Below are 15,308 nucleotides of genomic sequence, written 5' to 3' on the forward strand. Positions count from 1 at the left end.
ATGGACCCAAAACTGACACGGGACCCCAAAATCCACCCCAAAATCCACCCTGGGACCCCCAAAATCCCACCCTGAACCCCCAAAACTGAGCCAGAAACCCCAAAAATGAACCCAAAAGAGACCCGGGACCCCCAAAATCCCACCCAGAACCCCAAAATTGACCCGGGACCCCCAAAACCCACCCCAAAATCCCACCCAGAACCCCAAAAACTGAGCCAGAAACCCCAAAAATCCACCCCAAAAACTGACCCGGGACCCCCAAATATGGACCCAAAACTGACCCGGGACCCCCAAAATCACACCCAGGACCCCAAAAGTGGTCTGGGACCCCCCAAAATCCACCCCGGGACCCCCAAAATCCCACCCAGAACCCCAAAAACTGAGCCAGAAACCCCAAAAATGAACTCAAAAGAGACCCGGGACCCCCAAAATCCACCCCAAATCCCACCCAGAACCCCCAAAGTGGCCTGGGACCCCCAAAAATGGACCCAAAACTGACCCGGAACCCCCAAAATCCACCCCAAAATCCACCCTAGGACCCCCAAAATCCCACCCAGAACCCCAAAACTGAGCCAGAAACCCCAAAAATGAACCCAAAAGAGACCCGGGACCACAAAATCCAACCCAGAACCCCCAAAATTGACCCGGGACCCCCAAAATCCACCCCAAAATCCCACCCAGAACCCCAAAAACTGAGCCAGAAACCCCAAAATGGACCCAAAACTAACACGGGACCCCAAAATCCTATTCAGAACCCCCCAAAACTGAGCCAGAACCCCCAAAAATGGACCCAAAGAGACCCGGGACCCCAAAATCCCACCCAGAACCCCAAAAACTGAGCCAGAACCCCCAAAAATGAACCCAAAACTGACCCGGGACCCCAAAATCCCACCCAGAACCCCCAAAATTGACCCGGGACCCCCAAAATCCACCCTAAAATCCCACCCAGAACCCCCCAAAACTGAGCCAGAACCCCCAAAATGGACCCAAAACTGACACGGGACCCCAAAATCCACCCCAAAATCCACCCTGGGACCCCCAAAATCCCACCCTGAACCCCCAAAACTGAGCCAGAAACCCCAAAAATCCACCCCAAAACTGAGCCGGGACCCCCAAAATCCAACCCAGAACCCCTAAAAATGAACCGGGACCCCCAAAAATGGACCCAAAAGAGACCCGGGACCCCCAAAATCCCACCCAGAACCCCCAAAACTGAGCCAGAACCCCCAAAAGTGGACCCAAAACTGACCCGGGACCCCAAAATCCCACCCAGAACCCCCAAAATTGACCCGGGACCCCCAAAATCCACCCCAAAATCCCACCCAGAACCCCAAAAAACTGAGCCAGAACCCCCAAAATGGACCCAAAACTGACACGGGACCCCCAAAATCCCACCCAGAAATCCACCCTAGGACCCCCAAAATCCCACCCAGAACCCCCAAAACTGAGCCAGAAACCCCAAAAATAGACCCAAAACTGAGCCGGGACCCCCAAAATCCCACCCAGAACCCCCAAATTGACCCGGGACCCCCCAAAATCCACCCTAAAATCCCACCCAGAACGCCAAAAACTGAGCCAGAAACCCCAAAAATCCACCCCAAAACTGAGCCGGGACCCAAAATCCACCCCAAAATCCACCCTGGGACCCCCAAAATCCACCCAGAACCCCCAAAACTGAGCCAGAACCCCCAAAAATGAACCCAAAACTGACCCGGGACCCCAAAATCCCACCCAGAACCCCAAAAATGAACCGGGACCCCCCAAAAATGGACCCCAAGGAGACCCGGGACCCCAAAATCCCACCCAGAACCCCCCAAAACTGAGCCAGAACCCCCAAAAATGGACCCAAAAGAGACCCGGGACCCCAAAATCCCACCCAGAACCCCCAAAACTGAGCCAGAAACCCCAAAAATGGACCCAAAACTGAGCCGGGACCCCCAAAATCCCACCCAGAACCCCCAAAACTGAGCCAGAAACCCCAAAAATAGACCCAAAACTGAGCCGGGACCCCCAAAATCCCACCCAGAACCCCCAAAATTGACCCGGGACCCCCCAAAATCCACCCTAAAATCCCACCCAGAACCCCAAAAACTGAGCCAGAAACCCCAAAAATCCACCCCAAAACTGACACGGGACCCCAAAATCCACCCCAAAATCCACCCTGGGACCCCCAAAATCCCACCCAGAACCCCCAAAACTGAGCCAGAAACCCCAAAAATGGACCCAAAACTGAGCCGGGACCCCAAAATCCCACCCAGAACCCCAAAAATGAACCGGGACCCCCAAAAATGGACCCCAAGGAGACCCGGGACCTCCAAAATCCCACCCAGAACGCCCAAAACTGAGCCAGATACCCCAAAAATGGACCCAAAACTGACCCGGGAACCCAAAAATCCCACCCAGAACCCCCAAAACTGAGCCAGAAACCCCAAAATGGACCCAAAACTGACCCGGGACCCCAAAATCCCACCCAGAACCCCCAAAAATGAACCGGGACCCCCAAAAATGGACCCAAAAACCCACCCAGAACCCCAAAAATGAACCGGGACCCCCAAAAATGGACCCAAAAGAGACCCGGGACCCCAAAATCCCACCCAGAACCCCCAAAAATGAACCGGGACCCCCAAAAATGAACCCAAAAGAGACCCGGGACCCCCAACATCCCACCCAGAACCCCAAAAGTGGCCTGGGACCCCCAAAAATGGACCCAAAACTGACCCGGGACCCCAAAATCCACCCCAAAATCCCACCCAGAACCCCAAAAAGTGACCCTGGACCACCCAGAACCCCCAAAAAATGATCGAGGCCCCCCAAAATAACCCCAAAATCCCCCCAGAACCTCAAAATCCACCCCGATATCCCCAAAATAACCCCAAAACTGACCCGGAACCCTCAAAAACCCCAAAAAATCTCCTCCAAGTCCCCAAAAAATCCCATCAAAGAGCCCCGAATTTCCCTTAAATCCCAAAATCTCCCCCAAACCCTCCAAAATCCCCTCAAAACCCCCCCAAATCCCCTCAAAAACCCCAAAATCCCCCCAAACTCCCCCTGAACACCCCAAAATCCCCTCAAAAAACCCAAAGTCTCCCAAATCCCCAGAAATCCACTAAAAATCCCCCAAAATCCACAAACCCCCCCAAAATCCCCCCAAATTCCCTCCAAATTCCCCCAAACCCGCCCAAAAATCCCCCAATTTCCCCAACATCCCCCCAAAGTTCCCCTAAAACCCCGCAAATCTCCCCCAAACTCCCCGAAATCCCCTCAAATCTCCCAAAATCCCCCTCAAAATCCCCCCAAATTCCCCTAAAATCCCCCCAGAATGCCCCAAAATCCCCATAAAATCCCCTCAAAACCCCAATTTCCCTATAATCTCCCCTAAAATCCCCCCAACATCCCCCTAAAGTCCCCCAAAATTCCCCCAAATCCCCCAAAATTGCCCCAAAATCCCCCCAAATCCCCATAAATCCCCCAAAATTCCCCTAAAATTGCCCAAACTCCCCCCAAATCCCCCCAGAATTCCCCAGATCCCCTCCAAATCCCATAAATCCCCCAAACTCCCCCCAAATCCCCCCAAACTCCCCCCAAAATTCCCCAAATCCCCATAAATTCCCCTAAAATTGCCCAAATCCCCCCAAATCCCCATAAATCCCCCCGAAATTCCCCGTAAATTGCCCAAACTCCCCCCAAATCCCCCCAAAATTCCCCCAAATTCCTCCTAAAATCCCCCCAAATCCCCTGAAAATCCCCCAAAAATCCCCATAAATTCCCCAAAATCCCCAAATCCCCCAAATTCCTCCTAAAATCACCCCAGAATTCCCCTAAAATTGCCCAAATCCCCCCAAATCCCCACAAAATTCCCCGTAAATTGCCCAAACTCCCCCCAAATCCCCCCAAATCCCCCCAAACTCCCCCTAAAATTCCCCAAATCCCCCCAAAATCCCCCCAATTCCCCCTAAAATTCCCCAAATCCCCCCCAAATCCCCCCTAAATTCCCCCTAAATTGCCCAAATCCCCCAAATCTCCCCAAAATTCCCCTGAACTTGCCCAAACTCCCCCAAATCCCCCCCAAAATTCCCCAAATCCCCCATAAATCCCCCCCAAAATTCCCCAAATCCCCCCAAATCCCCTCCCCACCTTGAGCAGCTGCTGCAGCACGCGGGGTCCCTCGTGGCTCCCGAAATGTCGCCCCAAAATCTGCGCCAGCCCCGGGCCGAAGGGGCTCGGGGGGGGGGGCGGGGGGGGTCCCCCGAGGCCGGGGTTGGGGGGGGAGGGGCAGCCCCGGCCCCTCCCCCCCCCGGGGGGCGCGCCCCTCCCCCCCCCGCGGGCGCTTTCAGGACGAGGTTGAGGCGCGCCGAGGGCCCGATGGAATAATCGCAGAGACGGCGCTCGTCTGGGGGCACCCCGAGAGAGGCGAAGATGGAGCGAGTTACCCCCGAAACGGAGCCCAAACACCCCGAAAATTGAGCAAAATTAACCCAAAAATGGACACGAAACACCCCCGGAAACGGAGCCGAAACACCCCAAAAATTGAGCAAAATTAACCCAAAAATGGACACGAAACATCCCAAAAATTGAGCAAAATTAACCCAAAAATGGAGCCAAAACACCCCCGGAAACGGAGCCGAAACACCCCGAAACTGAGCGAAATTAACCCAAAAATGAACACGAAACACCCCAAAAATTGAGCAAAATTAACCCAAAAATGGAGCCGGAACACCCCCGGAAACGGAGCCGAAACACCCCAAAACTGAGCCAAATTAACCCAAAAACGGACCCGAAACACCCCGAAACTGAGCCAAGTTAACCCAAAAATGGAGCCGAAACACCCCGAAACTGAGCTAAATTAACCCAAAAATGGAGCCGAAACACCCCCAGAAACGGAGCCGAAACACCCCGAAAATTGAGCAAAATTAACCCAAAAATGGACACGAAACACCCCAAAAATTGAGCAAAATTAACCCAAAAATGGAGCAAAATTAACCCAAAAATGGAGCAAAATTAACCCAAAAATGGAGCCAAACACCCCGAAAATTGAGCAAAATTAACCCAAAAATGGAGCCGAAACACCCCCGGAAACGGAGCCGAAACACCCCGAAACTGAGCTAAATTAACCCAAAAATTGAGCAAAATTAACCCGAAAATGGACACGAAATTAACCCCAAAAATTGAGCAAAATTAACCCAAAAATGGAGCCAAACACCCCCGGAAACGGAGCCGAAACACCCCAAAATTGAGCGAAATTAACCCAAAAATGGAGCCGAAACACCCCCGGAAACGGAGCCGAAACACCGCAAAAATTGAGCAAAATTAACCCAAAAATGGACCCGAAACACCCCAAAAATTGAGCAAAATTAACCCGAAAATGGACACGAAATTAACCCAAAAATGGACCCGAAACACCCCAAAAGGAGGCGAACATGGAGCAAGTTACCCCGAAAACGGAGCCGAAACACCCCGAAAATTGAGCAAAATTAACCCGAAAATGGAGCCGAAATTAACCCGAAAATGGAGCAAAATTAACCCGAAAATGGACCCGAAACACCCCAAAAATAGAGCAAAATTAACCCAAAAACGGAGCCGAAACACCCCCGGAAACGGAGCCGAAACAACCCAAAAATTGAGCAAAATTAAGCCAAAAATGGAGCAAAATTAACCCAAAAATGGAGCCGAAATTAACCCAAAAATGGACCCGAAACACCCCGAAAATTGAGCAAAATTAACCCAAAAATGGAGCCGAAACACCCCCGGAAACGGAGCCGAAACACCCCGAAAATTGAGCAAAATTAACCCAAAAATGGAGCCGAAACACCCCAAAAATTGAGCAAAATTAACCCAAAAATGGAGCAAAATTAACCCAAAAATGGAGCAAAATTAACCCAAAAATGGAGCCAAACACCCCGAAAATTGAGCAAAATTAACCCAAAAATGGAGCCGAAACACCCCCGGAAACGGAGCCGAAACACCCCGAAACTGAGCTAAATTAACCCAAAAATTGAGCAAAATTAACCCGAAAATGGACACGAAATTAACCCCAAAAATTGAGCAAAATTAACCCAAAAATGGAGCCAAACACCCCCGGAAACGGAGCCGAAACACCCCAAAATTGAGCGAAATTAACCCAAAAATGGAGCCGAAACACCCCCGGAAACGGAGCCGAAACACCGCAAAAATTGAGCAAAATTAACCCAAAAATGGACCCGAAACACCCCAAAAATTGAGCAAAATTAACCCGAAAATGGACACGAAATTAACCCAAAAATGGACCCGAAACACCCCAAAAGGAGGCGAACATGGAGCAAGTTACCCCGAAAACGGAGCCGAAACACCCCGAAAATTGAGCAAAATTAACCCGAAAATGGAGCCGAAATTAACCCGAAAATGGAGCAAAATTAACCCGAAAATGGACCCGAAACACCCCAAAAATAGAGCAAAATTAACCCAAAAACGGAGCCGAAACACCCCCGGAAACGGAGCCGAAACAACCCAAAAATTGAGCAAAATTAAGCCAAAAATGGAGCAAAATTAACCCAAAAATGGAGCCGAAATTAACCCAAAAATGGAGCCGAAACACCCCGAAAATTGAGCAAAATTAACCCAAAAATGGAGCCGAAACACCCCCGGAAACGGAGCCGAAACACCCCGAAAATTGAGCAAAATTAACCCAAAAATGGAGCCGAAACACCCCAAAAATTGAGCAAAATTAACCCAAAAACGGAGCCGAAACACCCCCGGAAACGGAGCTGAAACACCCCAAAATTGAGCGAAATTAACCCAAAAATGGAGCCGAAACACCCCAAAAATTGAGCAAAATTAACCCAAAAATGGACCCGAAATTAACCCAAAAATGGACCCGAAACACCCCAAAAGGAGGCGAACATGGAGCGAGTTACCGCCGAAACGGAGCCGAAACACCCCGAAATTGAGTGAAATTAACCCAAAAACGGAGGTGGAGCCGAAACACCACGAAACTGAGCCAAATTACCCCAAAAACGGAGCCGAAACACCCCGGAAACGGAGCCGAAACACCCCAAAATTGAGCGAAATTAACCCAAAAATGGAGCCGAAACACCCCAAAAATTGAGCCAAATTAACCCAAAAACGGAGCCGAAACACCCCCGGAAACGGAGCCGAAACACCCCGAAAAATGAGCAAAATTAACCCAAAAATGGAGCCGAAATCAACCCGAAAATGGACCTGAAATTACCCCGAAAATGAAGCCGAAACACCGCAAAACTTGAGCAAAATTAACCCAAAAATGGAGCCGAAATTAACCCGAAAATGGACCCAAAACACCCCAAAAACTGAGCAAAATTAACCCAAAAATGGACACGAAACACCCCCGGAAACGGAGCCGAAACACCCCAAAAATTGAGCAAAATTAACCCAAAAATGGAGCAAAATTAACCCAAAAATGGACCCGAAATTAACCCAAAAATGGACCCGAAACACCCCAAAAGGAGGCGAACATGGAGCGAGTTACCCCCGAAACGGAGCCGAAACACCCCGAAATTGAGTGAAATTAACCCAAAAACGGAGGTGGAGCCGAAACACCACGAAACTGAGCCAAATTACCCCAAAAACGGAGCCGAAACACCCCGAAAATAGAGCAAAATTAACCCAAAAATGGACACGAAACACCCCCGGAAACGGAGCCGAAACACCCCAAAAATAGAGCAAAATTAACCCAAAAACGGAGCCGAAACACCCCCGGAAACGGAGCCGAAACACCCCAAACATTGAGCAAAATTAACCCAAAAATGGACACGAAACACCCCAAAAATTGAGCAAAATTAAACCAAAAATGGAGCCGAAATTAACCCAAAAATGGATCCGAACCCCCCCCGAAAATGGAGACAATTACGCCGAAAATGGAGAAAATTATCCCGAAAATGGAGCCGAAATTAACCCGGAAATGGACCCGAAATTACCCCGATAATGGACCCGAAACACCCCCGAAAACAGAGCCGAAATACCCCCGAAAATGGAGAAAATTAACCCGAAAATGGAGCCGAAATTAACCCAGAAAATGGATCCGAAACACCCCAAAAAGGAGGCGAACATGGAACAAAATTACCCCGAAAATAGAGCCGAAACACCCCTAAAAATGGAGAAAATTGCCCCGAAAATGGAGAAAATTACCCCGAAAATGGAGCTGAAATTAACCCAAAAATGGAGCCGAAAAACCCCAAAAATTGAGCAAAATTAACCCAAAAATGGACCCAAAACACCCCGAAAAGGGAGGTGAACATGAAGCAAATTACCCCAAAAATGGAGCCGAAACACCCCGAAAATGGAGACAATTACCCCGAAAATGGAGCCGAAATTAACCCGAAAATAGACCCAAAACACCCCAAAAATGGAGCCGAAACACCCCAAAAATTGAGCAAAATTATCCCAAAAATGGAGCCGAAATTAACCCGAAAATGGAGAAAATTATCCCAAAAATGGAGCCGAAACACCCCCGAAAATGGAGCTGAAACACCCCCAAAATGGACCCGAAACACCCCCAAAAATGGAGAAAATTACCCAAAAATGGAGCCGAAACACCCCCGAAAATGGAGAAAATTAACCCAAAAATGGACCCGAAACACCCCCGAAAATGGAGCCGAAACACCCCCAAAGTGGACCCGAAACACCCCCAAAAATGGAGAAAATTACCCCAATTATGGACCCAAAACACCCCCGAAAATGGAGAAAATTAACCCAAAAATGGACCCGAAACATGCCGAAGATGGACCCAAAATTATCCCGAAGATGGAGCAAATCCTCCCCAAATCCCCCCAAAATTCCCCTAACATTCCAAAATAATCCCCCATATCCCCCCAAAACCTCCCCAAGTCCCCCCAAATCCCCCAAAATCCCCAAAAAACCCCCCAAAATCCCTCCAAAATCCCCCCAATCTCCCAAAAACCCCCTAAATCCTCCCAAAATCCCCCCAAAATTACCCCAAATCTCCCAAAATTCCAAAAAATCCCCCCAAAACTCCCAAAATGCACCAAAATCCCCCCAAAATTAAAAAAAAAAATCATTGAAATCCCCCAAAATTCCCGAAAAAATCTCATAAAATCTCCCAAATCCCCCCAAATTCGTAAAATTCCCCCAATTCCCCATTTCCCAAATTGCCAATTTCCCAAATTCCCCAAATTCCCAATCCCCAATCCCCAATTCCCAAATTCCCCAATTTTCTCGGAAGTCCCAATCCCCAAATTCCCAAAATTTTCAATTCCCAATTTCCCGGAATTTCCCCAATTCCCAATCCCCAATTTCCCGGAATTCCCACAATTCCCAAACCTCCAATCCCTCATCCCAAATCCCGAAATTCCCAACTTCCTGGAATTCCCAATCCGCAATTCCCTGCAATTTCCCCAATTCCCAATCCCCAATTTCCCAGAATTTCCCAAATCCCCAATTTCCTGGAATTCCCAATCCCCAACTTCCCGGAATTCCCAATCCCCAACTTCCCGGAATTTCCCCAATTCCCAAACCTCCAATTCCCAATCCCCAATTCCCCAAATTCCCAATCGCCAAATTCCCCATTTCCCAATCCTCAATTTCCCGGAATTTCCCAAATCCCCCAAATTCCCAATTTCCCGGAATTCCCAATCCCCAATTTCCCAGAATTTCCCCAATTCCCCGGAATTCCCAATCCCCAATTCCCAATTTCCCGGAATTCCCCGGAATTTCCCCAATTCCCAAACCTCCAATTCCCAATCCCAAATCCCCAAATCCCCGGAATTCCCAATCCCCAATTTCCCGGAATTTCCCGGAATTTCCCAATCCCCAATTTCCCGGAATTTCCCCAATTCCCAAACCTCCAATTCCCAATCCCAAATCCCCAAATCCCCCGAATTCCCAATCCCCAATTTCCCGGAATTTCCCCAATTTCCCGGAATCCCCAATCCCCAATTTCCCAGAATTTCCCCAATCCCCAAATCCCCAATTTCCCCAATCCCCAATTTCCCGGAATTCCCGCAATTTCCCGGAATTCCCACAATTTCCCCAATTCCCAATCCCCAATTTCCCGGAATTTCCCCAAATTCCCAAACTTCCAATTCCCAATCCCCAAATCCCCAATTCCCGCAATTTCCCAATTCCCAATCCCCAACTTCCCGGAATTCCCAATCCCCAATTTCCCGGAATTTCCCCAATTCCCAAACCTCCAATTCCCAATCCCCAAATCCCCAATTTCCCAATTTCCTGGAATTCCCAAACCTCCAATTCCCAATCCCCAAATCCCCAATTTCCCAATTTCCTGGAATTCCCAAACCTCCAATTCCCAATCCCCAAATCCCCAATTTCCCAATTTCCTGGAATTCCCAATCCCCAATTTCCTGGAATTTCCCCAGTTCCCAATCCCCAATTTCCTGGAATATCCCCAATTCCCAATCCCCATTTTCCTGGAATTCCCCGGAATTCCTCGGAATTTCCCCAATGCCCAAATCCCCAAATTCCCAATTTCCCGGAATTCCCAATCCCCAATTCCCCAGAATTTCCCCAATTCCCAATCCCCAATTTCCCGGAATTTCTCCAATTCCCAATCCCCAATTTCCCGGAATTCCCAATCACCAATTTCCCGGAATTTCCCCAATTCCCAAACCTCCAATTCCCAATCCCCAATTTCCCAATTTCCTGGAATTCCCAAACCTCCAATTCCCAAATTCCAATCCCCAATCCCCCAAATCACCAAATCCCCAATTCCCAAATTCCCCAATTTTCTCGGAAGTCCCAATCCCCTGTAATTCCCAAATTCCCAATTTCCTGGAATTTCCCCAATTCCCAAACCTCCAATTCCCAATTCCCAAACCTCCAATCCCCAATCCCAAATCCCCAATTTCCCGGAATTCCCAATCCCCAATTCCCCGGAATTTCCCCAATCCCCAATTTCCCAGAATTTCCCCTATTCCCAAACCTCCAATCCCCAATCCCAAATCCCCAATTTCCTGGAATTTGCCCAATTTCCCAGAATCCCCAATCCCCAATTTCCCAGAATTTCCCCAATTCCCAAATTCCCAATTTCCTGGAATTCCCAATCCCCAATTCCCCAAATTCCCAATCGCCAAATTCCCAATCTCCAATCCCCAATTTCCCGGAATTTCCCCAATTCCCAAACCTCCAATTCCCAATCCCCAAATCCCCAATTTCCCAATTTCCTGGAATTCCCAATCCCCAATTCCCCGGAATTTCCCCAATTCCCAAACCTCCAATTCCCAATCCCCAAATCCCCAAATTCCCGCAATTTCCCAATTCCCAATCCCCAATTTCCCGGAATTCCCAATCCCCAATTCCCCGGAATTTCCCCAATTCCCAAACCGCCAATCCCCAATCCCCAAATCCCCAATTTCCCAATTTCCTGGAATTCCCAATCCCCAATTTCCCGGAATTTCTCCAATTCCCAAACCTCCAATCCCCAATCCCCAAATCCCCAAATTCCCGCAATTTCCCAATTCCCAATCCCCAACTTCCCGGAATTTCCCCAATTTCCCGGAATTTCCCCAATTCCCCGGAATTTCCCCAATTCCCAAACCTCCAATTCCCAATCCCCAAATCCCCAAATTCCCGCAATTTCCCAATTCCCAATCCCCAATTTCCCGGAATTCCCAATCCCCAATTTCCCGGAATTTCCCCAATTCCCAAACCTCCAATTCCCAATCCCCAAATCTCCAATTTACCAATTTCCTGGAATTCCCAAACCTCCAATTCCCAATCCCCAAATCCCCAATTTCCCATTTTCCTGTAATTCCCAATCCCCAATTTCCCGGAATTTCCCCAATTCCCAAGTTCCCAATTTCCTGGAATTCCCAAACCCCAATTCCCCAAATCCCCATTTCCCCAAATTCCCAATCTCCAATCCCCAATTCCCCGGAATTTCCCCAATTCCCAAACCGCCAATCCCCAATCCCCAAATCCCCAATTTCCCAATTTCCTGGAATTCCCAATCCCCAATTTCCCGGAATTTCTCCAATTCCCAAACCTCCAATCCCCAATCCCCAAATCCCCAAATTCCCGCAATTTCCCAATTCCCAATTTCCTGGAATTCCCAATCCCCAATTTCCTGGAATTTCCCCAATTCCCAATCCCCATTTTCCTGGAATTCCCCAGAATTCCCCGGAATTTCCCCAATGCCCAAATCCCCAAATTCCCAATTTCCCGGAATTTCCCCAATTCCCAATCCCCAATTTCCCGGAATTTCCCCAATTCCCAAACCTCCAATTCCCAATCCCAAATCCCCAATTTCCCGGAATTCCCAATCCCCAACTTCCCGGAATTCCCAATCCCCAACTTCCCAGAATTTCCCCAATTCCCAAATCCCCAATTTCCTGGAATTCCCAATCGCCAAATTCCCCAAATTCCCAAATCCCCAACTTCCCGGAATCCCCAACTTCCCGGAATTCCCAATTTCCCGGAATTCCCAATTTCCCGGAATTCCCAATTTCCCGAATCCCCGAATCCCCGGAGCCCGCGGTCGCGGATTCACCGGCCAGGGCCTTGCCGCGGAACAGGAGCCGCTGCTGCTCCGCGGGCACCTGGAGCCGCTCGGCCACCAGAGCCTTGAGAGCGCCCACGCGCTCCTGGGGGGACACCTGGGGAGAGAGCGCCGCATGCATCCCGGGGTATTCCCAAAAATCCCAAAATGCATCCCGGGATAGTCCCAAAATGCATCCTGGGATATTCCCAAAAAATCCCAAAATGCATCCCGGGATATTCCCAAAAATCCCAAAATGCATCCCGGGATAGTCCCAAAAATCCCAAAATGCATCCCGGGATAGTCCCAAAAAATCCCAAAATGCATCCCGGAATAATCCCCAAAAATCCCAAAATGCATCCCGGAATAATCCCCAAAAATCCCAAAATGCATCCCGGGATAGTCCCCAAAAATCCCAAAATGCATCCCGGGATAGTCCCAAAAAATCCCAAAATGCATCCCGGGATAGTCCCAAAAATCCCCAAATGCATCCCGGGATATTCCCAAAAATCCCAAAATGCATCCTGGGATATTCCCAAAAATCCCAAAATGCATCCCGGAATAATCCCCAAAAATCCCAAAATGCATCCCGGGATAGTCCCAAAAATCCCAAAATGCATCCCGGAATAATCCCCAAAAATCCCAAAATGCATCCCGGAATAGTCCCAAAAAATCCCAAAATGCATCCCGGGATAGTCCCAAAAAATCCCAAAATGCATCCCGGAACAATGCCAAAAAATCCCAAAATGCATCCCGGGATATTCCCAAAAAATCCCAAAATGCATCCCGGAATATTCCCAAAAAATCCCCAAATGCATCCCAGGATAGTCCCAAAAAATCCCAAAATGCATCCCGGAATAGTCCCCAAAAATCCCAAAATGCATCCCGGGATATTCCCAAAATGCATCCCGGAATATTCCCAAAAAATCCCAAAATGCATCCCGGAATAGTCCCCAAAAATCCCAAAATGCATCCCGGAATAATCCCAAAAAATCCCCAAATGCATCCCGGAACAGTCCCAAAAAATCCCAAAATGCATCCCGGGATATTCCCAAAAAATCCCAAAATGCATCCCGGAATAATCCCAAAAAATCCCAAAAAAATCAATCCCAAAAAATCCCAAAACTCCCCCAAAAATCCCCCCAAAAATCCCAAAATCATAAAAAAAATCCCCAAAAATCGTTAAATTCCCTTAAAAAATCCCAAAATTCTCCCAAAAATCCCAAAATTCCCTTAAAAATCCCCCCAAAAAATCCCCAAATTCCCCAAAAAATCCCAAAATCCCCTAAAAACCCCCAGAATTCCCAAAAAATCTCAAAAATCCCCAAAGAAATCCCAAAATTCCCCCCAAAAATCCAAAATTCCCCCCAAAAATCCGAAAATTCCCCTAAAACCCCCCTAAATACCCCCCCAAAAATCCCAAAATTCCCCCCAAACATCCCCAAATCCCCTAAAAAACCCCAAAACCCCCAAAATTCCCCCCAAAAACCCCAAAATTCCCCAAAAAAATCCCCAAATTCCCCTAAAATCCCCAAAAACACCCCCCAAAATCCCAAAATTCCCCCCAAGAAACCGAAAATTCCCTAAAAAATTCCCCCAAAAATCCTCCCAAAAATCCCAAAATTCCCAAAAAAAATCCCTAAATTCCCCCCAAGAATCCCAAAATTCCCCCAGACATCCCAAAATCCCCTAAAAAAAAACCCAAAATTCCCAAAAATTCCCCAAAAAACTCCAAAATTCCCAAAAAAATCCCTAAATTCCCCCCAAAAATCCGAAAATTCCCTAAAAAACCCCAAAATTCCCAAAAAAATCCCCAAAAAACCCCAAAATTCCCAAAAAAAATCCCCAAAAAACCCCAAAATTCCAAAAAAAATCCCCAAAAAACCCCAAAATTCCCAAAAAAATCCCCTAAAAAACCCCAAAATTCCCAAAAAATCTCAAAATTCCCAAAAAATCCCAAAAAAATCCCCAAAAAATCAACAAAAATTCCCAAAATTCCCCCCAAAAATCCGAAAATTCCCCTAAAAAAACCCCAACATTCCCAAAAAAAACCCCAAAAAACCCCAAAATTCCCCCCAAACATCCCAAAATCCCCTAAAAAACCCCAAAATCCCAAAAAAATCCCAAAATTCCCAAAAAAATCCCAAAAAAATCCCCAAAAAATCCCCAAAAAATCCCCAAAAAATCCCCAAAAAATCCCAAAATTCCTCCCAAAAATCCGAAAATTCCTCCCAAAAATCCGAAAATTCCCCTAAAACCCCCCCAAAATACCGCCCAAAAATCCCAAAATTCCCCCCAAACATCCCCAAAATCCCCTAAAAAAAACCCAAAATTCCCAAAAAAATTCCCAAAATTCCCAAAAAAATTCCCAAAATTCCCAAAAAATTCCCCAACCCCCCCCGGCCCCGCCCCTCCCCCACCTGCAGGCTGCACTCGCGGCCCTGCAGCGCCTTCACCGTCAGCAGCATCGCCCCAAAAACCGCGCGGGGAGCCCAAAAAAAAACCCCGCGGGGAGCCCAAAAAACACCGGGGGGGACCCCAAAATCCTCGGGGGGGACCCCAAAAAACCCCGGGGGACCCCAAAAAACCCCGCGGGGACCCCAAAAAACCCCGCGGGGACCCCAAAAATCCCCCCCGGAGCCCAAAAAAAAGCAGCGGCAGCGCCCAGAGCAGCGAGTTGGGAGGACTGGAGGGCAGAGCGGCTCCCGGAAGTAGCGAGGAGAGGAAGCGGAAGTAGAGTAGAGAGGAGGGGAGAATGGCGGATTAAGGCGGAAGTGGGCGGGGTTTAAGCGGGGCAAGATGGCGGCGCCCACGGAGAGGCTGCAGCTGTATCCTGAGATGGGGG

General features: G+C 48.5%; 1 protein-coding gene across 1 annotated transcript in view; it reads right to left on the bottom strand.

Annotated features, from left to right (window-relative positions):
- Window positions 1–15,042, bottom strand: part of LOC137466696 (protein FAM3A-like) — a 32,876-nt gene extending 17,834 nt beyond the window's left edge. Inside the window, 2 exon segments of the mRNA XM_068178381.1 lie at window positions 12,476–12,581; window positions 14,884–15,042. Of these exon segments, the coding sequence (XP_068034482.1) occupies window positions 12,476–12,581; window positions 14,884–14,931 (154 nt within the window). The 5' untranslated portion in view covers window positions 14,932–15,042.
- Between the last annotated feature and the right edge of the window lie 266 nt (window positions 15,043–15,308).

The sequence above is a fragment of the Anomalospiza imberbis genome, unplaced genomic scaffold, assembly GCF_031753505.1.
Source record: "Anomalospiza imberbis isolate Cuckoo-Finch-1a 21T00152 unplaced genomic scaffold, ASM3175350v1 scaffold_411, whole genome shotgun sequence".
NCBI lineage: Eukaryota > Metazoa > Chordata > Aves > Passeriformes > Viduidae > Anomalospiza > Anomalospiza imberbis.